The sequence below is a fragment of the Oncorhynchus mykiss genome, chromosome 2 (assembly GCF_057628025.1).
Source record: "Oncorhynchus mykiss isolate SJ-2025 chromosome 2, ASM5762802v1, whole genome shotgun sequence".
NCBI lineage: Eukaryota > Metazoa > Chordata > Actinopteri > Salmoniformes > Salmonidae > Oncorhynchus > Oncorhynchus mykiss.
In genome coordinates this window covers 33,151,034-33,176,986 of record NC_143023.1, presented here as the reverse complement: position 1 = coordinate 33,176,986, position 25,953 = coordinate 33,151,034, and the positions used below count along the sequence as shown (strand labels likewise).

The window sequence follows — 25,953 nt, the reverse complement described above, 5'->3', positions numbered from 1 at the left end:
ATATATATATATATATATATATATACACTGTATTCTAGTCCTGGCTTATCCTATAGAATGTCTTTTTAATTATTTGTTCAGGAGTGTTTTTTTTATTGCAAGGTATTACTGCACATCTGCAAATCTGTGTTTGCTTTGATCTATTCTAAATGCTATTTTGTGGTGCTGTACTCTGGTTTGACTTACAGGGGACAATCTTTCTGCTTTTCTAAGAACATGTCCTGGGGCCTTTGTCCTGTGATGTGTTGGGGTGCTTGTTTTTCTGTGCTGACCAGTGACCACAATGCAGTGGTCTATCAGGGAAATAAAGTGGAAACAGAGTGACAAAAAAAAGAAGAAGAATTGTGTCTATGTTTTTATGGGTTATCAGCTGTGTGTGCAGGTCTGTGTGTATCTGAGAACATGTGCCAGACACGCCTGTGGTTCGCTAGATATCCCTAGGCTCTTTCCACTCCTATCAGCACACTGTTAACAAATCTATAGAGATCCTTCAGTTCCTCCAGCAGGTCCATGCGATGGCTGGGATATCCAGACCCTGCCTGCCCGAGAACAGTAATAGCATTAATACAACAGAAAACAGCACACTGTAGAATTGAATCTGACACCAGAAACGATTTAACGTGGTTTATTCTGAAGGTTTCAGGAATTAACAGAAAAGCAAAACCGGTATTTTTTTCTTCTTTTTCTCTCCATCGGTAAAAATGGTTAACAACAGTTATAAATACAACAGTCACAGCACTGACGTTTCTGAATAACTTTTTGTCTCAGTGTGGGCCCAGTTAAAACACTGGTGGGTGAGATCCAGAGGTGGCGGTGGGTGGCTAAAGTTGACCAGGAGCAACGCTGTTTCAGCACTGTGGAGAGAATGAACAAAATACAAACTAGAAGCAACTGGTGGGCAAAAGCAGATTAAAGAGGGATGTGAGGAAGAGCATCTCTTTCCTCACCATCCATCCCTTTTGTTGACTGATTGGTAGCAATGAGGCACAGTCATATATGAAACCGTATTCATGAATAGGGTGCTAGTTTGTTACCAGGACGGGTTGAGAAGCTATTATTACTTTGTACACCTTACTCAAGCCTCTCACGTGGAATGGTGAAATGATACCAAAACGTAGACCTAACAAGTTATTCTCTCCATGGTTCCTTCCCTAAGCAGTTGCGCCACCCTTTGGACCACACACTGAGGTTGAAAGTCTCTATCCGTCCCTCGTCTCGACAAAGGAACTCTCCAGTGGGAAAGTGTAAAGGACACCACAATTTCATTTGTACAAACAAATAAAATAGTTATTTTTCATGGACAAGCCATTTCCTTTACAAAATAAATCTTATTTCTCAAGAATATAATAATAAAATGAAGCACGCTGCAAAAAAAGTAACAGAACTCCATATATAAAGATACTATTTTGGCAGACAAGAACAAGTTCATTCTTGTAAACAGCTCTCGCCTCCCTTTTCTTCTTTCCTTCTCTCCATTGTTCCCGTTTCCCATTACATTCACAGCTCTAATTTCTGGTTGGTCAGAAACCCGTAAATTGTGCTTAAGAAATCCTTGGACCCTTTAGAGCGGCTCTCCTAGGGTCAGACCCTGGGGTCTGCCTGTAAATAAGTGCACTCTCTCTACAGTAGGTCACGGCTTTAAGACTGTCCCGTGGCTGCAAGTTCACTTGACCCTCCTAGTTGACCTGCAACATCTTGCTGTTGGACGTTGAGGTGGGCAGGAGGGGTTAAGGGCTTTTTGTGTGGTACCTGGTTAAGCAAAGGGAGGTTTGAGTGAGATTGGGGTGGGAATGGAATGGTTGTATACGACACTGGAATAAGAATAGTTGTGTGGCAACGGCACTAGAACAGGTACACTGTAGTCAGGTTTGAGTGGGACTGCGGTAAGGAGGTTTATGTATGCCACTAGGGTAGGGCAAGGGGCTTGGAGGTATGAAGGGTTTAGGGCGTAAGCCTTCAGTTGTCCTCCTCAGAGAGCTCGTCCTCCCCCGTGGCTTTCTCAGGGATGGCGTCCAGGCTGCGTGGTCGGGCCCTGGACTCGGAGCCCGCCGTGCTCCCTGAAGGCCCGTCCTTACTGAGGTTACAGGTGAGGGCGGCATAGTGGATCTGCTTCAGGCTCTCCTGGACCTCACTCTTTGCGTGCTTCAGCAGGTCCGCCTGGCCCTGGAGGGGAGGAAGGGACATGACAGAAATGGCAATATAGAGACAATGGAGCATGTATTAACAACTTTAATCTCCAGTTTAAACCGAAAGACACAGGGTGAAACCAATTGTACCTTCAAAAAGGTCACGAAGCGAGAGAGTAGTGTGGTACTAACTGTTTAATCTTAGTTGTATGCGGTCAGACATTGGAGTCCTACACCTCCCCAATGCCCACGGAGCGTAACCGCTGCTTCTGTGTATAATGAATTATGCAGCGTAGCCAAACACTCACCAGGCACCAACTCAATTTCCCGGGGACCATGTATAAATGATGAGCCCAAACGCTCATGAGGTGAGCATGCAATTAACGCATGCAAATATCACAAATAAATATGCGGAAGGTCATTCCTCGATAATTACCCCTTGCATTGACACAGGGATTAAATGAACGGCATGAAGACAAATACATCAGACAGTGTGTGCAATCTAACTAGCTCAGACATAGGCTCTTATTCCACCGTGGTGCAGCTGAAAAACAAATGTCAATTTAAACCTTATGTCCCTTCTGTAAACAAACTCAAAAAATATTGTTTTTTCCTTATTTAGTGAAGCTCAACTGCACGGTGGAATCATAATCTCTGAAGTGTTCGCTCTGAAGTTGTTTCTTGAATTTAAATTCACTGCTTATGTCTGTCCTCAAAACAAACATTAAGTTAAACCTCTTACATGTAACTAAATGTAATCGAAAATGTAATCTTCGTAATCCCCCAAAGTAATTATTTATCATGAGATAAACAATAACTAGTAATGCTGCATACTCCAAGGTTAAACTCTCACTTTTCTAGTAAAACTAGTTAGAAATTGCAGAGCTGTAGTCACTATTGAGGACACAAGCTTAATTACACAGATCATATTTGGATTATTTCCTATTCAACAAAACTATGTATAAGGCTTGAAATTACATTTTTTCAAATCCATTAAGACTTCACCTTCCTTAGAACTGTAAAATACATATTTGTATATTTAGTGTTAGAGAAAATGGGCAAAGTTTCTAAAGGTCTCTCGATCAAAACATCGGCCCCATCGCTTTGAACATCTCTCGGAGCTCTAGCTTCACTTCCTGACCCTGTTAGGAACTCGCCTTTCATCTCATTTTAATATTCTCCATCTACGACAAACAACGTATTTGTTAATCTATTAATTCTTTAAGAAATATTACATAAGTATTCAGACCCTTTACTCAGTACTTTCTTGAAGCACATTTGGCAGCAATTAGAGCCGAGTCTTCTTGGGTATGACACTACAAGCTTGGCACACCTGTATTTGGGAGTTTCTCCCATTCTTCTCTGCAGATCCTCTCAAGCTCTGTGAGGTTGGATGGGAAGCGTTGCTGCACAGCTATTTTCAGGTCTCTCCAGAGATGTTAGATTGGCTTCAAGTCAGGGCTCTGGCTGGGCCATTCAAGGACATTCAGAGACTTGTCCCGAAGACACTCCTGCATTGTCTTGGCTGTGTGCTTAGGGTTGTTGTCCTGTTGGAAGGTGAACCTTCGCCCCAGTCAGAGCTCTGGAGCAGGTTTTCGTTAAGGAACTCTCCTCTTTGCCTCGATCCTGACTAGTCTCCCAGTCCTTGTCGCTGAAACCCCCCCCCCCACAGCATTATGCTGCCACCACCACACTTCACCGTAGGGATGGTGCCAGGTTTCCTTCGGACGTGACCCTTGGCATTCAAGCCAAAGAGTTCAATCTCAGTTTCATCAGACCATTGAATCTTGTTTCTTATGGTCTGAGAGTCTTTAAGGGCCTTTTGGCAAACGGGCTGTCATGTGCCTTTTATTGAGGAGTGGTTTCTGTCTGGCCACACAACCATAAAGGCCTGATTGGTGGAGTGCTGCAGAGATGGTTGTCCTTCTGGAAAGTTCTCCCATCTCCACAGACAAACTCTAGAGCTCTGTCAAAGTGACCATCAGGTTCTTGGCCACCTCCCTGACCAAGGCCCTTCCCTGATTGCTCAGTTTAGCCGGGCGGTTCTGGCTCAGTTTGGCCGGGTGGTTGGTGGTTCCAAACTTCTTCCATTTAAGAATGACGGAGGCCAGTGTGTTTTTAGGGACCTTCAATGCTGCAGAAATCGTTCAGTACCCTTCCCCAGATCTGTGCCTCGACACAATCCTGTATCAGAGCTCCACGGACAATTCCTTTGGCTTGGTTTTTGCTCTGACATGCACCGTCAACTGTGGGACCTTATATAGACAGGTGTGTCTTTCCAAATCATGTCCATTCAATTGAATTTAGCACAAGTAGACTTCAATCAAGGTGTAGAAACATCAAGGATGATGAATGGAAACAGGATGCACCTGCGCTCAATATTGAGTCTCATAGCAAAGAGTCTGAATACTTACAAAAATAAGGTATCTGTTTTTTGTTATTAATACATTTTCTAAATATTTCTAAAAACCTGTTTTCGCTTTGTCATTATGGGGTATTGTGTGTAGATTGCTGACGAATGTGAATAAAGTCAAGGGGTCTGAATACTTTCCGAGGGCACTGTAGGCGAATTAAGTGGTAGGAGGGACATCCCTGCTGCAAGTGGTGTCAGATTTCACATCCTGCTTCATACAGGCAGAAGAGACATGCTTCCTGTGTCAGAATCAGGGCTATCACTCAATGCAAGCCATTTTGATCTACGGTGTCCACAGATCGATTTATACGTGATGGTTTTAAACGGTTTATTGGTAGCTAAAACAGATTAAACAAAAGCTAAATACTGTCACAAAAAAAGATTGCAGAAACAAATTACTCAAACTAGGTGGTCATTATCCTTACCTTGAGGATGGTTATGTTCCAGGTGAAGCTCTCCACAGCCTTGGCCAGCTTCCTGCCCTTCAGGCCCTCCTTTACCGCCATGTCATGGAGGTTCTCATGGAACGCCATCGCTGGGGAGAGAGGGGTCAGGGGACACATGAGTTTTACGCTCTGTATTCACACACATTTGTCACAGAGGCTAGCATTGACGTACAATGCATTTATATGCTAGGTTTTCATGAAATGTCAATTGGGGTTAGGCAAGTGTCAGCACTATGAGAAAAGTCTTAAGTTAAGGCCTTCACACATTTGGTTTCATTCTTGACGTGTGAGACAATGATAAAACACCAACACACTTTAGATGATTATACGTTAAGTATTCATTTCGGATTCAACCATCTGTCTCTGTCAGTTTTGTATGTTAGTCTCTCAGTGTACATAGAAATTACACCAGCCTGAAAACAGCTGCCCAGCAGACAACATGAGGAAGGAAGCAAAGCCGGTGAGGTCAAGATGGAGTGAGAGACATCTTCTTGAGAGCATGAGAGAAAGAGAGAGCAAGACTAGCATGGGCAGGGCAGACAGACACGTCATCCCCTCACTGTGGATTAGCATCAAGGTGCTGAGCAGAGGAGGGACTTGTCTCCCGAGGAGCTCCCTTCCTCCTCTCCTTCCCCTCTTCCCTCCTCTCTCTCGGACTGCGTGCTGCTCTCCGTTAGGATACACAGACGAACATTGCCGTGTGTTTCATTTGAGTCATGTTGCAGTGGAGTCCACAACATCAGAGCAACAGCTGAGGGTCTGGCCGTTAAGGTGCTCTGTAACGGGAGCTTGGTATACTACTGATAGTAGTTACCAGACTCAGCTGATGGCAGACACACACACACACAAACACAAGCTGAAACGGTCGGACTGAGCATGCTCAGATCTATCACGGGGCTCTATCAGCTCTGGGTCAGTTCCCAGCCCTGTTGCCGTTGTTTCCATGGCAACACCAAATACCATACATTTGAGATATACAGTGGGTGTGGGTTGGATGGATGGATGTGGAGGAGATTCTGAGGTCTGTGATATTGGCACTCCAGCAGTTAGCACATAGCTGACCTAGATGAAGAGTCTAGACAGAAAATGGCCCCAAAAAATGTTCACAAATTAGGCCCTGGTTGAGGCTATTATTGTATTCTCTTATAGAGAATGCGTAGGGCATAGACTTTTTTTTTTGGACCATACACAGTGCTAATAATCTGTTCCTCCCAGCCATTTTGAATTTGTGCACTGTGAAACATCTGAATGATTCCGGAATGATTATCCCCCACCCTCAGGTGTTGTGCTGCTGTAACTACAGTCACTACTGTTGTACTCATGAAGCATGACTGTGCTGGAAAGACACACACACAAACTCTCAGCAGGGGTTGCTTAGCAACGCAGTGTAGAGTGGGGGGGGGGGGGGGGGGACTAATTCTGTAATTCTGAGCAAACCCTTTCAAACTCAATTCTCTGCAAGCGTATGCCCGCTGACAGAGACTGTATAGAGCCACCAAAAGGTTCTCAGTCACCTTTGACAGTCCATAACCGAGCGGCAGGTAGGAAAGGGGTTTGCCGTGGCCAATAACAATACAACAGGGATTAGCTTCTTTAGATGGTGTAATCTTCTCCCTCGTCTGCCTGGAGCTCAATAACTCAGCATAATGAACTTGGACCAGAGTGCCCAGTCATAGGAAATATTCATGAAACTGTTTCCCCAAGCTGTATTGTAGCCTAGGCTACAATGTTTACTAGCTTTATTAATAATGGATTGAATCGCAAAAGCAACACATTGATTGAGTGTCCCCAATCCTCCTGAATAGATGATGCATTTGACCCTGTAGAATAATCACCTACGGCATTTAATGGCCATTACTGTGATGGTGTTTTTCTATTCATCTTATGTTCCACATTTTCTCTTTAGCTTGTTTTTTTTTAGGCAGTTCGTAAAAGTTAACCTAGGTGGGATCTGTTATAAGCATTACTCTGTCCAGACTAGGTGTATTTTGGGGTTCAGCTATTGAATTGTCCCAGATGTACCCGTGTGAGTGTCAAGTATTGCATTTGATCTGTGCGCTTTAGACAGTAAGTCTAAAGGTGCGGCAGGATAGCCTAGTGGTTAGAACATTGGGCTAGTAACCGAAAGGTTGCAAGTTTGAATCCCCGAGCTGACAAGGAACAAATCTGTCGTTCTGCCCCTGAACAAGGCAGTTAACCCACTAGGCCATCATTGAAAATAAGAGTTTGTTCTCAACTGACTTGCCTAGTTAAATAAAGGTAAAATAAAATAAATAAGTACTGAGCTTTGTTTATTGTTACCCAGAGGGTCTTTTGAGGCGGGTTGTTCTCTCTGAGCAGTTATGATGGATGACTCCGAACTCCAGTAGCTTTTTGCTGGAATGTTCTGCTCACTGTCCGGGGGGAATACAGTTTGTATTGACCCATTTTCCACTCACACTCACAGCTGACAATACGTATCGATGAAAATACAACATCTGTTGTGTCCTATTTTGCAAAATGTCAGTGGTTGAATCCAGCCCAGTAGATTTGATATGGTGCCTGGTAGTGACCTGCCTTTGGCAGCTAATGTGGAAGCCCATGTTTAACTTGTTAAGTTGTCTTGAGATCCCATATTAAGTAATGAAATAATACAAATACTTATGAAGCATTTCCTAGCTTCAGTAGCCTATAGTTTTGGCTCAACTGAGTGGCCTAGTTAGGTACATTTTAGGGATGGGAATTTGAAAGAATTTCTGTGTTTGAGTACTCATGGAAATAATTGAGTACTCACATGTTAGCGTGAAACGGGGCTGAAGGCAAAAAAGTTTGCGCTATGCTGGTTGTTCTGATACAGAACTGAAAACCAAACTTAACACATTTTTCACTGCACTTTTTCAATACACACACCTTACTCGAGTTTGAAATTGTCAGTGCTTATAAATGTAACCAACTAAATAGTTGTATTTGTGAATTTCAAGTACTTGTATTCGAATAATTAGTAAACAAATGCAAACCTTAAGTCGAGTACTGTGTACGTGTGCCCATCCCTAGTTACTTTTAGGTTCATTTTTCATAGACATTTCAAAGATTAGAGGCAAATAGCCATACATTGAAAAAGTGTGATGTTTCATAGCAACTTTGAAGAGGAATGCTTTCAGACTATGGACACAATATACTGTAATACTATAGATCTAGAGAACACCAAAAAGTAAACCATCTGAGCACGATTCCGTATCACCCTGCTGCCTAGAGAAACAGTTGTTTTTGTTGTCCCTTTCATCACCATTCCTTTAGGCAGTTTACATCTTAACTCTCAGACTACCCATGGCTAATGTCTCGGGCAGCAGCTTGAAGGCAGGTCCTGTAGGTGTTGTGATGAATACTAAGAGGAGACGACGGCGAGAAGCCATTGATTTGCGACGCACACCTCAGTTAAAAAGACACTCCTCCACCCCCTTGAGCCCTTGGCGCTCCAAGCAAGTTACTCCATGATAAATGAAACATCTACAATGCTTAGATGGAAAACATTGCTGAAATACGCTGCATTAGATGAAAGACACAGACGTCTAAATTATCCTCTCATTGAATATGATTTTATTTGTACTGTAGTAAATCTACAGGTCAATTTTATGCTGCTTTTTAAAGCACACAATTTGGTTTTGCAGAGTTTGAACCACTAGAGCTCTTTCTGGAAATATCCACCTTGTTGAGTTCTCCTCATAATGGGGGAAGGAAGAGAGAGTGAACATTCTGACAGCTTCTCAAGCCAAGACTCTCCCACCTTGGAGCGAGGGGTGGGATCTCTGCCAGTGTGTTCCATTGATGAGCTGCCAGTCACACTATCAAGGCTTCAAGATCCTCCCGATCCCCCACGCCCCAGAGCAGACTGGATTAACACTGCCCCTGCCCAGGTCAAGTCAACACATTATGCAGGGCCAGAAGGCTATTCTCAGAGACTCACCAAAGGAGTGGGATAAACAGTGCTAATAGCACAGATATAATAAAATTGCAAGAGCACACAAGCTGCAATATTCATATCAAAGTGCAAACGCAGAATTCTCCTCACAATGAGATCAATTATTTTCCAATCAATTGCTCATACAATGATTCCCTTTAATTTTGTTATAAATGGGATTGATCTCGTTCTGCACGTCTTGTAGCGGTGCGGTTTCTGGTGGAAACCAGGCATAAAGGGACCGCTGCCGCCTGCCAGTCTTTGATGTTGTTCTGTTCAGAACCTGGGTGTTTAACACCTCAGCTGCAACCCTCCTAATTAGAGGAGCAGCGAGGCCGACGCCGTGAGAATCATCAAAAACCAGGAACATCCAAAGCAGCGTTTCAAAGCATCCGGGTCACAGAAATGAGCATGAATCAAATGTTAATAACTCTTATGTAACAGGGCCGGCATAAATCAGTCCATCTTTTTTGTTAGCTGCCGCTCTCCATGGCAGACTTCAGAGAGGGGGGATGATTGTACATGAAAGGAAGAAGGGAAGATCTGAGGGACAGTGGATCTTTGCAGAGAAATGGGCTTTTCATGTTAAACGCTCTTTATTCAGCTCTATCCCTCTCGAGTGTTGGGCCAGTAACCAGAAGGTAAAAATCTGTCGTTCTGCCCCTGAGCAAGGCAGCTAACCCACTGTTCCCAGGGTGCCGAAGACGTGGACGTCGATTAAGGCAGCCCCCCTGCACCTCTCTGATTCAGTTAAATGCGGAAGACACATTTCAGTTGAATACATTCAGTTGGACATCTGACTAGGTATCCCCTTTCCCTTTCTTACCTGCTTTCTGGGTTAGCAGTATTCGGTCGTAGACTCCCTCAGAGTTCTCCAGCAGAGTCTTGCTGGTCTGGATCATCTGTCAGGAGAGGAGAAAACAGTCCATATGAACCTCTTTATTCCCTTTACAGCAGCCTGGCATCCTGCGGTGGTGAGCAATCTTCATTTTGCGAAGTATGTATCCAGTGCGGGGTAGAAAGAAGCCTAGGCCCTTATTACAGAGACAGAGGGCCAAGCAGCGGGAGTTGTGCTGAGGCACGGTAAAAACAGAAGGAGGGGAGTGTATCAGAGCATGTTATTGAAAGTTGCAAGACAACTAGGGTATTACAGTAATTGCATGTTACCATTATAAAAAGTCCTGTTTCAGAGTTGGTCTGAAAACACGTGATTTCAAGAGTAGGTTATTATTGTTTATTACAGGAATCTGTTGTAAATAGGAGAGGCCTTGTTCGGAGGCGTAACGCAGCCTTATCTGTGGCATTACAGCTGGGTAGCGGACCTCTAAATGTAGCTCCCTGCCTTAATTGAGTGCACACACTTCTGACCTCAATGACTGTGTTGAAATTGTCATGGTGGCTCTGATCACAGATAGAGGCCCATTTCCACTTCTTATGCCTGACCAAAAAATAAACAGCCCAAAATACATCCCTGGTACATCGGGGGTATTTCGGGAGGTTAATGATGCGTGTGTTTACTGTCATGGATCCTGGTAAATACCCACTGCACGACCCAGAAGCCATACACACGGGTACGACCATCTAGATCTTTCTCCCTTCTTACCGACTCTCGGAATGCAATTAATATGATCATCTGAAGGAAATGATGGATCATCTAAAATTAGAATAGGTTTCTTAATGCGATTCTGGGGCGAGATGACACAGTTACGGCAGCCTTCCGGGTGCTGGGCTTTATGTTCGCTGCTCTGGCGTAATTGACTTGTACATTCCCTCAGTGACTTAAGAGCACTGCAAGGTCACATAATAAAAGCAGGTCCTTGTTCCATTGCCAAGGCAGACCGGGCGGGGGGCTTGGGGTGGGTAGCGTGGGCAGCTGTTTCAGCAGAGCTCCAGTTGCCAAGTCAATCTCTGACGGGCAGCCGGTGACCCAACAACATGCCCGCCCCCCCCCCCCCCCCGAGATCGATGCCTGTTGCTGTGCCAGTTTTCCAGCCAGTGAGAAAGAGGAGAGTACCTACTTAGGAGCATTGAGAGCGATGTGACAGGAGCTAAGGGGATCAGCAACTGTGACTGTGTGTCTGTGACAGCTTGTCCATGGTGGACTGCTGGGCTGGGCGTTCCACTTCAGGCAGTGAAGAGAGAGATGAAGGTTTCAAACAGACTCCAGCCCTCTACACCCTAATGGGGACATTAGGTAATAAAGATATTAGAAAATGTTGATACATAATTTGAAAATTAGGAGTGACTTACAAAATTAGTTGAAAGCACTGACAATTAATAATATGGCCTATATATTTATTGAGGTGGGCATCAAACCTAGTTTTATGAGGGCAACCCAGCGCATTCCTACAGTCTGTGATGAGTGTAACACGTCGTGACTAAGCTGAGGGAGGCGGGCGTGGTGTGTGAGGGAGGAGGGGGGGCTGTTTGTGACAGTCCACAGCTGCAGTAACAGGGCTGGAGGCTGTCAGGCACACTGATTACTTTACTAATGGGTGAAGAAATTACAGCCTTGGTGGCAGACACAGCAACATGGGGAGGTATTTATAGTGGATTGAGAGGTAAGCAGCTGAACTGAACGCTGGCTTTGCTCGCTAAATACTAGCTATGGTGATTTGTGTATTTTGTGGTGCTACTGGGAGTGTTTTACAAGGCTTCAAAATGGTAATGGTTATCATAAACAAACTACTACTTTGTAGAACATTGGTACTTCCCTACATTTTTTTCTAGTAAAATCTACACAATACATTTACAACATGAAGAACAGCACTTTCAATTAAGACAATTTCTGCAGAGGAGCACTTTGAAGATACTGGAAGAGTCCACATTTACTTTTCATCTGCAAACAAAACCAGACAAACCCATAATAGAGTAGTTTATATCTACAGTTGAAGTCTGAAGTTTACATACACCTTAGCCAAATACATTTAAACTCAGTTTTTCACAATTCCTGACATTTAATCCTAGTAAAAATTCCCTGTCTTAGGTCAGTTAGGATCACCACTTTATTTTAAGAATGTGAAATGTCAGAATAATAGGAGAGAGAATTATTTATTTCAGCTTTTATTTCCCAGTGGGTCAGAAGTTTACATACACTCAATTAGTATTTGGTATATTGCCTTTAAATTGTGTAACTTGGGTCAAACGTTTTGGGTAGCCTTCCATAAGCTTCCCACAATAAGTTGGGTGAATTTTGGCCCATTCCTCCTGACAGAGCTGGTGTAACGGAGTCAGGTTTGTAGGCCTCCTTGCTTACACATGCTTTTTCAGATCTGCCTATAAATGTTCTATAGGATTCAGGTTGGGGCTTTGTGATGGCCACTCCAATACCTTGACTGTTGTCCTTGAGCCATTTTGCCACAACTTTGCTTGCAAGTATACTTGGTGTCCTTGTCCATTTGGAAGACCTATTTGCGACCAAGATTTAACTTCCTGACTGAAGTCTTGAGATGTTGCTTCACTATACCTACATAATTTCCCTCCTCATGATGTCATCTATTTTGTGAAGTGCACCAGTCCCTCCTGCAGAAAAGCACCCCCACAACATGATGCTGCCACCCCCGTGCTTCACAGTTGGGATGGTGTTCTTCGGCTTCCAAGCCTCCCCCGAACGATGGTCATTATGGCCAAACAGTTCTATTTTATCAGACCAGAGGACATTTCTCCAAAAAGTACGATCTTTGTCCACATGTGCAGTTGCAAACCGTAGTCTGGCTTTTTATGGCGGTTTTGGAGCAGTGACTTCTTCCTTGCTGAGCGGCCTTTCAGGTTCTGTCGATATAGTTTTACTGTGGCTATAGATACTTTTGTACCGGTTTCCTCCAGCATCTTCACAAAGTCCTTTGCTGTTGTTCTGGGATTGATTTGCACTTTTCGCCCCAAAGTACGATCATCTCTAGGAGACAGAATGTGTATCCTTCCTGAGCGGTATGACGGCTGCATAGTCCCATGGTGTTTATACTTGCGTACTACTGTTTGTACAGATGAACGTGGTAGCTTCAGGCGTTTGGAAATGGCTCCCAAGGATGAATCAGACTTGTGGAGGTCTACAATTATTTTTCTGAGATTTCTTTTGATTTTCCATGATGTCAGGCAAAGAGACTCTGAGTTAAGGTAGGCCTTGAAATACATTCACAGGTACATCTCCAATTGGCTCAAATGAGGTCAAATAGTCTATCAGAATCTTCTAAAGCCATGGCATCATTTTCTGTAATTTTCCAAGCTGTTTAAAGGCACAGTCAACTTAGTGTATGTAAACTTCTGACCCAGTGGAATTGTGATACACTGAATAATAAGTGAAATAATCTGTCTGTAAACAATTGTTGGAAAATGTACTTGTGTCATGCACAAAGTAGATGTCCTAACCGACTTGCCAAAACTATAGTTTGTTAACAAGACATTTGTGGAGTGGTTGAAAAACGAGTTTTAATGACTCCAACCTAAGTGTATGTAAACTTCCGATTTCAACGGTATTTACTTAGTCGGCTTGTTGTTGTGTATTCTATGCAAGATAAATATTCCTCGCAAGGCGCATTCAAGTTATGAGTGCCAAAGGGAGGGAAACCTGCATTCTGACAAGCAGTCAATGCACAACAATTCTTAATTCAATCGTGGGGGAAAATAACCGTTTTAAATAGCATTTGTTTAAAAAAAAAAGAGAGGTGGATCCCGGCTTTCCATTCATACTTATTTCTCTACTCCTAAATATGCTGAACTGCACCATTTTAAACCAAGAGTTTTTAGCAGCGGCATGGTTGAGCACGTTACCGCTCTGCAATTCACCTTGAGTGCATTGGGAGAGTGGACCTAAACGTAACACGGGTCAATTGTAGGGTAACTTGGGGTAAAACACTTCCCTACCTCATCATTTTTGGGAGTGATGAGAAAGATTACATATTTAGTTGAGCAAGAGTAGTGGCAACCAGGGAAAGTGTTGGAGGGGGGAAAAAAATGGTACATGAAGTGGTTTCTGTGAGAAGTACAAGCAAGGGGCGTGTCAGCATAATTGTATTTATTCCTTTTGGATGTCCTTTTAAAATGTCACCCAAAATGAGCTTCTCAGTCCTTCTACATAAAATGTATCCAGGGGACGACGACACACGACTGGATCTTCGTTCACTTCACATTTTCCTGAGGACACACAAATCATTGTCTAACGATTAACTCACGATCCAAACTTTACTGACGTCTGTCTATGACTCTCAATGAGTGAGACACTTTTGAGTAGAATTACGCAAGACTCATTTGTTCTCAAGTTAGTTAGCACATTACCTTCATGCTCTGTGCGGGGGTTCTAAAGTCAAGAGAAAGACATTATGAATACATTAGGTAAATGACATGCAATGCTATGCTAATGGTGTACTAATGCAGTCTGTGGCCTTTGACCTGTGTTTCTACAGTGGATAATAAGCTTCACCAATACTTCTCCAGGATTTATGCTTTGTATACGGCAAACATGTCTGACATAGAAAACAGCTGGTGTCAAATAGAAATATCAAAAATATGAATATTTTAAAGCGTATTCAATACATATTCAGAGCAAATAGGCTACAGATTTGAGAATGAAATATCAGATGTTCCTTTTTCTATGGCCACGTTGGATAATCTAGCAGAGCTTTCAAGTTGTTGTTAACTTGCGCTCTGTATTGTAGCATATACATTAGATAAGTAATGAAACATTCAAAATGGGGATGAAGGGCATTCTATAACACTCTTGTATTATTAAGGTACATTGATTACGGTGAGGTGTAAGGCGTAATAGGTCTGTATTGAAATAGCCTCAATGACGTATTATAAACTGGGTGTTCAGCCCTGAATGGCCGACAGCCGTGGTATAAGAGACCATATATAATGGGTATGACAAAACACATTTTTACTGCTCTAATTACATTGGTAACCCGTTTATAATAGCAATAAGGCACCTCGGGGGTTTGTGGTATATGGCCAATATACCACAGCTAATGGAATGTATCCAGGCACTCCGCGATGCGTCATGCATAAGAACAGCCCTTAGGCGTGGTATATTTGCCATATATAATTAAGGCCCGAGGGGGTGTAATATAACTTCAGTCCTTTGTCAACATTGATTAAATGACTTGATTAAAACAACTCTTCCCCTGCCCTATTACCTAACCCTCTTAACCCCATGTTACCATTCAAATCCCACTAAACCCTCCTCTTGACTTGATTAGAATCAAACTAATGCTCTAGGTGTTTTGAGGTTGTTTTTACAATCAGCACATTTGTGGTGGTCTAAATGAGAAAGGCTTTTATTAAGATTAAAATATGCAGTAAGATCCCGGATTTCAAGTCCTGGTCCTAAAAAAAGAATGTCCTCGTTCAACTAACCTTATAAAACAAAGAAGAAAAAAAACATGATACTGTTCAAACTTCTTGTACTCACCATGTCATAGGTGGTGACCACCTTCTTCAGGACATCTGGTAGCTGGCCCTGGGGCTCCATGGTGGGGTACTGGTCCTTGAGGTTGAACACCAGGAGGGGGTTGTTGTCAGCCCCTGTCAGCCGGGAGGACAGGGCCAGGATGCACTGCTTCAGGTTGGCCACCGCCGAGAGGCCACATAGTTCCTTGAAGGGCACTATGGCATTCTGCAAAGGAACGTGAAAGCTTGGGTTGGTGTCCTGACGATGAACTAAAGACTAAGCATGTTGTTGTATTGAAGACAAAGAACACTGGACAAAGTGGAAGATGAACGTTTGAGTTGGTTTCTATAATGGACAAGATGCAGCATATTGTACTGCAGACTAGGGATGTCACAAATTAAACAATTTTGTTAAAACAATAAGAAAAATGGATCAAATTACATGTGAATTCACAATGCAGATGCACTGCTTGGGAGTGCACCTGTACTGCCATTAATGTACCTGAATTCCACCACGCAATGTTTGCATTTCCTTCTCAAAGTATTGCCATACAGGACTTTGCTGCTGTCGCTTGCCTTTCTCTGCCATTTTTCCAACTTTTAACGACGATGACGTAGTGGTGGAAAGTAGACTTCAAAATAATTGATTCCTCGACTCCCATTCATGAGTGTCAAGATTCGATTCCGCTAGGAATTGACTTCTAAGATTTTGTATTTTTAGAACGGAGGAGACAGTTTTCGGAAGTACGGATGGGGATGGAGAGAGAGAGGGGAAGGGCACAGTATAGGCAGGTCGACCAACAGGCAGACAGAGTCAGAACCGTGAACTAGGCTATCAGCAATCAAAAGCTCTATCTCGCAATGCAATGCTGTATCTCACAATGTCTGGGCCTGCAATGTCTCGCAACTTCAGTAAAGCAGGGCCTATCATCAATGAATAAGCTAGGATATAGAGATGAGAGAGATGCAACACGTCACTCTCACACAGTATCGGCACATATGCACGGGTTCGCTTCACACCGTTTACTTTCTGGATCTACATAAAAATGTTAAATAAACTTTTTCGGTTAGGGATCCCAATTTCTTTAACATTTAAATGTCCACACCCCTATTGCAGATAAAGTTGCAAAACAGTATTAGCCTCAAGGATACTGGGGCATGAATGACAAGTGAATTATTACAGTTCAGAGTTCCTGTTTGTTTTCATTTCAGTTTGGTTTGGTTTTAGTCATTTAAGATAAAGCTCACAGCCGTGATAGTTCACTTGAGTAATTATCTCATTCAGCTGGTTCATTTAATTCATTATGACTAAAGATCAGTGATTAGATGATTCCTAATGTTTTCAATTATCTATCATAGAAAATAACTGAGCTCTGTTAAGTTACCTAAGTTAATGTGGCCTATGTAGTTACTAATTAACAGGCTAGAAGCAGAAGTACAAGTACAGAGAAACACCCTGTGATAGGAAGTAGTTAAGAGTACTTGTTACCTTCAAGGACCTTTGTTGTTTTTTTTAGTCATTCGATAACACACACACACACACACACACACACACCTTCCTGTGAAAGGCCCAATTTAAACAGCGTGTAAACAACCGGGAGGACAAACAGCCACAGAGAGAACGCCCAAGATGTGTTAGTCTCAGGGCCAGTGGCCTGTTATCCATAATGACTACAATGTAAACAGAGCGACCAAAATAAACCTTAATACACAATACATAATGCACCACAAAAGACCAACCACAGAGTGGGGAAACATGTGACTTCCTTCTGACACATTGCTCTGTATTGCTTCAGTGGGAAAAAGATGGCGAAGATCAGAAAAGACCAGCTGTTTGAAGTAGACTAGCTCATGCGGGGCCTAGTAGGAAGCTAGTGAGCACACAGGAATGCACAAAAGCAGATGGATCATCTGAACAGGCAAATTGTCACGTGGGTACTGGGTAAGAATAGCCTACTGTTCATCTTTTGGTCAATATCTTTCTGTTGTCCTGTTTCAACCAATAAAAGATTGATCATTGCTCCTAACAGCTTCCTGAGTGCAAATTTGAAGTAAAGCACCATATCTGTTTTTTGCTCTTTTAAAAATAGGTGACGCACTAGTCTCGTTTCCACTCCAATTTAACATAATTTGTGGTAATCTGTCCTTTAGACTGCATACAGTAATCTCCTGCTAAAATTATTACTGACAAGCCCATAAGCGCCACAGTGCAGTATTACATAACACGTTTTCCAGTTGATATATTAGAAGGTATGCTCATAAGCCACTACCTGGATATCTGAATATCAACCCCGGGCCTCAGTGCTCCAGTGGGGATGTCACCAGACTGCCTCTGAGCTGCGAAGTCTCCTTGAGTCTGTCTTGACTGTTGTGCAATACACATGGATTAGAGCAAATCTGATTCAATCAAGCTTGGTGGTTTTGTTTTCTCTTGCCAAAAGGGGCTTTCTTTTTAGATGCTACACAGCCTTTGTAGTAAATCTTGCTGTGATCCTCGCTTGACTCTAGGGGTCAGTGTTCATATTCTAACAAAAACATGCCCATGTAGGCGGATGAGTAAATAAACTTGATTCAAACGACTCATCCACGACTTTATTAAAGCATGCACATTTGCCCCAAAATATTACTTAATATAGGGTAGCCTGGCTAATATGAACTGGGAATAAATTGGTGATGTTTTACAAGTCAATCCTTAGGGATGGATCGAAATTTACAGAATGGTTACCCAGGCCTACCTGTTTGACAGACTAAATTAGGCTGTAGGCCTATCAGTTGATTAAGCTGTTCACTGTGTACAATAGAAGACGTTTAAACCCAGACAGCCTTTAGGGAAACACTTCTGACCATCTCTCGTTGGGTTAAACCACGGGAAAAAAGTGGCCAGCAGATAAAGCTTACATTTGAAAGCTTCGGTACTCTGTCTGGGGTGGAAAGATAGGCCTAACCTTTAAAAGAACCAATGCTCAGATTCCCAATCATTTGCAAACACGGACAGCTACGTTGCAAACCAGACACACTGATTTGGCATTGGAGAAATATGATAAGATTAACACATAAGCTATCGCCCAGTCCATTCTTAGCCTGTAATTTTGGTAATTTGTGTGGTATTAAAAAAGATGTCAAAGTGCATGACATTTTTATGAAAAATGTTGGTTTTTTCCCCCCTCGGACCTGCAGGAGAGAGATCTTTCTATCCCTACTGTTGTCCATGGTGGTCTGCCAACCCATAACCTTCTGGCCCGCAGGCCTGTGCGCTATAAATAATTCCTGCGTTGCCATGCAATGCTCTGGTCTGTCCAAGACATGAGGGTAAACAGTAGACATGTTCTCTGCTATCCACTTTGCTTTAATTATTATTTTGGGTATAGGGGAGGGTCACTTATTTTTAGAATTTATTTTGAGGGATTAGGTAAAATATATTTTGCTTAAGGGAGGGCAAGCCAGTTTCATTTCAGAGGGGACTGATTTTCTCCATGTAACCCTTATTACAAAAAATGTACAATCCCTTACCTGCATGTTTTCTCTGAGGTCGGTGGCTTCCCTCAGTGGCAGTATGGCTGTCTTGAAGATGTCGTCCACAGCCTTGATGACCAGCACCCTCATGGTGGCATACTCCCGACTTCTCTTGCCCTTACGCACAGACAGTCCCCTCTTGTGAGGCTTGCCCCCGCCCCTTCGGTTGGTGATGGCCACATGGACAAACAGCCAGGCGTGGGGAAGAACTTCTCCCGTTAGCGATTGTAACGGTGTGTGCCGGAATCCCGGCTGGAGACACTCGAAGGGGATTGTGTACTGGCCGATGAACTCGTCGCCAATGTAGTCATCATCAAGCACCACGAAGCGCACCATGGCCAGCTCAGGTAGATTTATCTGAAACTCAAAGCTTTCGTCAAACAGTGGGTTCTCCCCATTCTGATTGACAGTTTTAGTCCTTTGCTCTGCACAATCAGCAGGGATGCCATGGATCTCCACATAGACGTAAGGGTCAACAATATCTCCTTTGGCGCCTGAGCCTTTTGGTTTGGGGAAGTTTTGTCCACTTATGATCTTTATGTGCAAGAGCTGAGGAGACACACCAGGCACTGAGTCTTTAGTGTTGGCACTGAAATATGACACCTGCTCCCTCATTATGGCTGGTCGCAGCACATAACCACAGTTCCCATTCTGACGGAACCAGCCAATGTTTAGGTCCATCATCAGGCCGGGGGTCTGGTAGTTCATTGCCACGATCTGGCAACCACACTTCCAGAAGTCCTGAGGGTTCATGTTACTGGAGTCAATCCGCATTGGGCTGGGGTAGACTCTCGCCAATAATTTCTTGTTGTAGTTAACAAAGTCGCCTGGGAATTCACTGGCACAGCGACTGGCAAAGACCTCATTGAACGAGCAAAGTTCCCAGTGCCTCTGGCTTTGGAAAGCTGTTGGGAAGTCTTTGAACGCAATCGATTTACACAACGTTACCAGATCAGAGAGGTCCTTGGACAGCTGGAACTTTTTCAGTGGTATGCTCTGTTGTTCGTCGGCTTCAATGTTCATTCTTTGGGACATCTCAGCCCCCTCATCCTCATCAGTCACTTCGCCCTCCGAGCCGATGCAGATCGCGCCCAGCTTCTTCCCCTTTAGCAGGATTTTACACTTGAGGTCAAAGGGTGAGGGCAGGTAGCTGTCCTCAGATGAGGGTGGATTCATGTGAATCTTATCACCAAGAATCTTTTTCAAGTGCTGAAACATGACCCTCTGCTGCTTTAAAGAGCAGTGGTTCTCCAGACACAATATCAGGGGAAAGTCAGATGCAACAAAGGCATATTTGTTGATGACGTCACAGACACTGCGGAAGACTATCTGCGAGGTCATTGTGTGGCCAGTGTAAATGACAGGCTCATTATCTGGTCCATCCCAGACATCTAGTTCAACACTACGACAGCCCATCTTGAGGGCACGGATGTACCCTGTAACGTCAGAGGGGCCTCTAAACTGATCCTCGATCAGGTATGTGTTGTGGGAAGCGTTGATGTAATAGTGGGACAGGGGCTGGTTCATGTCCTGACACACTGTTTTTTGTTCAGGGTCAAAGATGTGGCACTCTGGCGACATGAGATAATTGGTAAACCCATCAAGGGAGAGCCAGCCCTTGAGCTGCCCCTCTTTGGAAGGTTCATAGCTCTGAATGACCTCCAGACTGGTGTCTTCACTTACTTGTGCCATACCCTGCTCAGCCTCCAGAAACATAGTTAAGTCCTTGGTATCTAGAAATTCCTTGTTGCTAGAGAACTGGACAAGAAGGAAATACATTTCTGGTCTTGTGCAAAGGTCATGAAAGACTTCAATGAACTCCTCCTTAGTCACACCACATCCCACCTTATCTTTAGATTTGTGAAACTCCTTGAACTTGAGTTCAATCTTAATGTTTTTGAGACCAGGGTTTAGGTTTTTAATTAGCTGCACAGCAGCACATAGACTGATGTGCTTGCTGTTGTTGGCATCAGCCTCCTCAAAGAGGTCACCGAGCCAGGAGGAGCGCATGTTGTTCTGGTTGCTTTCAATCATATTCAAGGTGTGTTTCCCATAGGATATCAGGTATCTAAGCCCGGTCACCCATATGTTGGCCATATCGGCAGAGTTTGCAACCAAGTCCAAAGACTCATAGTTTTCCCCATAGATGATTGAGAAGGCACAGTCTTCTGATATCTGATCATATATTCCGTTGGTCCGAAACGTTTCTGTGTTTTTCCCTGTCCGCACCTCTTTGATGGACTTGACATCAATTTTGGCTTTCTCTGACTCTTTTTTGGAGGGTTCCCACCTTAGAGACTGCATGTCGGCGTCCAGGAGGAAGTAGCGGTGGTAAACGCGGGAGTTGGAGCGGACCTTCTTCAGTTCAGAGCCGTCCACCATGGCGTTGATGCAGTCGCTCGCACTGCTGATTTTCTTCTCAGTGGGCATGCTGCTGAACGAAACCGTCTTCTTCCTCTCTCTGCGCTGCCTCGAGCCATCCTAAGGAAGAGAAAAGCAAAAACCTGAATACCTGATCTGTACCTATCTGATCTGTAAAATCTCTTTAGATTTAGAGGTAAAAAGAGGAGCTGAATACTCTTTCAATCACTTCTCTGAGCAGGAAGAAAAATATTTGATTTGAGATATACTTACTATAGGCCAACTGAAAACATGGGAGTGGGGGTATTCTAGACTCTGTATGACTAAGCATTTGCACGTGTCTGCATATTGAAATGGGTTGATTATTTCACTGAAATATTTTTAACTCCTTAGCATTCCTTGGTGATTGGAGCTGCCTAATGTCAGTGTTTGACGTCTAACTGCATTATCGTGAGCGTTGCTTTTCAGAGAGAAAACAGTTTACTAGATTAATCTCTATAAAACAGTATTTTACCTCTCAGGCTTAACCCCTGAGGAACTATGTATTCATTAATTAAGCACCGTTTCAGATGACCAAAAATACACTGATATAATTTCTTAAAAATAGCCATGAGGAGCTTTGTGAAGTATAAAACAATGTTCAAATATTGGGCATAATGCAGCGCTATGGCAGCCTGCTAATTCTCTTTGTCCATGTTGCTGCTGGTGATGGCAGGCCTTTATGGTCTAGAGGTCCTCAATGTTTCCTTTTCTGCCCTACCTCTCAGAGCCCAGAGGGAGAGAACTATCGAACTAAACTTGGCTCAATAAAGAAAATTACAACATTTCTGTGAAATGTGTACAGTAAAAATCTTGACTCTGCGGAAGCAAGTCACACTCAGATCAAAAGAGGAAGAGGCAGGTATATGGGACATAATCAGTTGTGCTTAGGCAGCAGGTATGGGGATATTAAATCATTTCACTATACGAATAGTATCATTATTTTTGCCATTTAGTTGGATATTTTAAATACATGTGCACATTTTTAACATGAGCACTGCTGCTGCGCGAGGGAGAGAGGCTCAAACAACCTTTTATTGGTCATGTACACAGATTTGCAGATGTTATCGTAGGTGCAGTGAAATGCTTGTGTTTCTAGCTCCAACAGTGCAGCAATAAAAAATAAAAGACAATCCAGAAAAATAAAGAAATATCAGAACGTGCAATGTCAGAGACTGGAATATTAGAGAAGGGAGATGAGAGAAAGAGACATCTCGGCTAATTTAGCTAGCCAAGACTAGCTAACTTGTAGCAGCCACAATGTTATTTATCATCCCATACAACATTACCTGTCTTGACTGGAGCAGCCTAGAGAAGCTATAGCTAGCTAGGCTAAATGCTGTGCTTTCTCCCCAACCCCATTCAGATAAAACAATAGCCTACCTGTTGGTTGCTCGTTGTAGCCTACTCCTTCTCATTTTGCTAACTTTTAATTCCATAATTGTATTCCATCTGGCATTGAATTAGTGAACACGCACTCCATTTGCTACATATTGAGCCTTCGTTGCCACTTCGATTGGCCAACTTAAAACTTCTTATGGCTTGAATCCCGCTAACGGGATAGATATGACAACAGCCAGTGAAAGTGCAGGGTGCCAAATTCAAAACACAAATCTCATAATTAAAATTCCTCAAACATAGAAGTATTTTACACCATTTTAAAGATAAACTTGTTGTTAATCCCACCACAGTGTCAGATTTCAAAAAGGCTTTACGACGAAAGCACACCAAACGATTATGTTAGGTCTACACCTAGTCACAAAAAAACAGCGATTTTTCCAGCCAAAGAGAGGAGTCACAAAAAGCAGAAATAGAGATAAAATTCATCCCTAACCTTTGATGATCTTCATCAGATGACACTCATAGGACTTCATGTTACACAATACATGTTTTGTTCAGTGAAGTTCATATTTATATACAAAAATCTGAGTTTATATTGGCACGTTAATGTTTAGTAGTTCCAAATCATCCAGTGATTTTGCAGAGAGCCACATCAATTTACAGAAATACTCATAATAAACATTGATAAAAGATACAACTATTATGCATTGAATTATAGATACACTTCTCCTTAATGCAAACGCTAGTTCAGATTTTTTTTTTTACTTTACCGAAAAAGCACACCATGCAATAATCTGAGTACAGCGCTCAGACAACAAATCAAGCCATACAGATATCCACCATGTTGTGGAGTCAACAGAAGTCAGAAATAACATAAATATTCACTTACCTTTGATGATCTTCATCAGAATGCACTCCCAGGAATCCCAGTTCCACAATAAATGTTTGATTTATTCAATAAAGTCCATCATTTGTCCAAATACCTCCTTTTTGTTTGCGCATTCAGCCCAGTAATCCAAATTCATGATGCACAGGCCAGAAGAAAAGTCAAAAAGTTCAGTTACAGTTCGTAGAAACATGCCAAATGAAGTATAGAGTCCATCTTTAAGATGTTTTTAACATAAATCTTCAATAATGTTCCAACCGGAGAATTCCTTTGGTCTTCAGAAATACAATGGAACTCAAGCTAACTCTCACGTGAACGCGTGTGGTCAGCTCATGCCACTCTGCCAGACCACTGACTCATTCAGCTCCCATTCCCCCGTCCTTCACAGTAGAAGCATCAAACAAGGTTCTAAAGACTGTTGCCATCTATTGGAAGCCTTGGGAAGTGCAATTTGACCCTATAAACACTGTATATTCGATAGGCAAAGAGTTGAAAATCTACAAACCTCAGATTTTCCACTTCCTGGTTGGATTTTTTTCTCAGGATTTTGCCTGCCATATGAGTTCGGTTATACCCACAGACATCATTCAAACGGTTTTAGAAACTTCAGAGTGTTTTCTATCCAAATCTACTAATACTATGCATATATTAGCAACTGGGCAGGAGTAGCAGGCAGTTTACTCTGGGCACCTTATTCCTCCAAGCTAATCAATACTGCCTCCAGCCATAAGAAGTTAAAACAACAAGCTACACACCACACCTGAAGGTTAACGGTCTTTTTATGTGGAGCAGGCAGCACAACATTTTAAGATTAATTACATCCTCTAAGGAGCTATTCTAATGTCTATAAATATTTTACCTTAGATAAGTGCTTCATACTGAAACTATAGGCTGTAGAGAGCTTAAAATAACTCAGCTGAGTGGGAACAAACAATTGTTATTGTGGGTAAATTAATGCATCATAATTCATCATGTCTCACTCTAATATACAGTATCTACTGCTGTACATATTCTTAGTATAGCTTGTTTAAATTCACCAAGTGTATATATGTATACATTGCATTTGGATTACTGTTACAGCTATTCGGGTTCGTTCCAACATTTGTTGATAGCTTGCGTTTGTTTTTTGGGGGATTATTTTACATTTTACTGCATTGTTAGGCGCTAGTAACATAAGCATTTCATTGAACCCACTATAACATCTGCTAAACTGTGTACGCATCCAATAAACTGATTTGATGAGATGCTAACAGAGGTCAAAGTAAAGTTGAGAGCAGCATACCATACACAGTGGGGCAAAAAAGTATTTAGTCAGCCACCAATTGTACAAGTTCTCCCACTTAAAAAGATGAGGCCTGTAATTTTCATCATAGGTACACTTCAACTATGACAGACAAAATGAGAAGAAAAAAAATCCAGAAAATCATATTGTAGGATTTTTAATGAATTTATTTGGAAATTATGGTGGAAAATAAGTATTTGGTCACCTACAAACAAGCAAGATTTCTGGCTCTCACAGACCTGTAACTTCTTCTTTAAGAGGCTCCTCTGTCCTCCACTCGTTACCTGTATTAATGGCACCTGTTTGAACTTGTTATCAGTATAAAAGACACCTGTCCACAACCTCAAACAGTCACACTCCAAACTTCACTATGGCCAAGACCAAAGAGCTGTCAAAGGACACCAGAAACACAATTGTAGACCTGCACCAGGCTGGGAAGACTGAATCTGCAATAGGTAAGCAGCTTGGTTTGAAGAAATCAACTGTGGGAGCAATTATTAGGAAATGGAAGACATACAAGACCACTGATAATCCTCGATCTAGGGCTCCACGCAAGATCTCACCCCTCACCACTCAAAATGATCACAAGAACGGTGAGCAAAAATCCCAGAACCACACGGGGGGGACCTAGTGAATGACCTGCAGAGAGCTGGGACCAAAGTAACAAAGCCTACCATCAGTAACACACTACGCTGCCAGGGACTCAAATCCTGCAGTGCCAGACGTGTCCCCCTGCTTAAGCCAGTACATGTCCAAGCCCGTCTGAAGTTTGCTAGAGAGCATTTGGATGATCCAGAAGACAATTGGGAGAATGTCATATGGTCAGATGAAACCAAAATATAACTTTTTGGTAAAAACTCAACTCGTCGTGTTTGGAGGACAAAGAATGCTGAGTTGCATCCAAAGAACACCATACCTACTGTGCAGCATGGGGGTGGAAACATCATGCTTTGGGGCTGTTTTTCTGCAAAGGGACCAGGACGACTGATCCGTGTAGAGGAAAGAATGAATGGGGCCATGTATCGGGAGATTGAGTGGAAACCTCCTTCCATCAGCAAGGGCATTGAAGATGAAACGTGGCTGGGTCTTTCAGCATGACAATGATCCCAAACACACTGCCCGGGCAATGAAGGAGTGGCTTCGTAAGAAGCATTTCAAGGTCGTAGAGTGGCCTAGCCAATCTCCAGATCTCAACCCCATAGAAAATCTTTGGAGGGAGTTGAAAGTC

General features: G+C 42.8%; 1 protein-coding gene and 1 long non-coding RNA gene across 3 annotated transcripts in view; one reads left to right on the top strand and one right to left on the bottom strand.

Annotated features, from left to right (window-relative positions):
• Positions 1-609: 609 nt before the first annotated feature.
• LOC110487926 (inactive phospholipase C-like protein 2) overlaps positions 610-25,953 on the bottom strand; it is a 56,848-nt gene continuing 31,504 nt past the window's right edge. For both annotated transcript variants that reach the window (XM_021559846.3, XM_021559854.3), the window contains exons 3-7: positions 18,814-21,297; positions 15,326-15,529; positions 9,749-9,824; positions 4,965-5,074; positions 610-2,163 (exon numbers count right to left, since the gene is read on the bottom strand). In XM_021559846.3, the coding sequence (XP_021415521.3) occupies positions 1,957-2,163; positions 4,965-5,074; positions 9,749-9,824; positions 15,326-15,529; positions 18,814-21,297 (3,081 nt within the window). In that variant the 3' untranslated portion in view covers positions 610-1,956. The remainder of the gene's footprint in view (positions 2,164-4,964; positions 5,075-9,748; positions 9,825-15,325; positions 15,530-18,813; positions 21,298-25,953) is intronic.
• On the top strand, positions 11,349-17,330 carry LOC149985059 (uncharacterized). The gene is made up of 2 exons (XR_016486127.1): positions 11,349-11,483; positions 15,336-17,330. It is a non-coding gene; the product is annotated as an uncharacterized LOC149985059 (long non-coding RNA).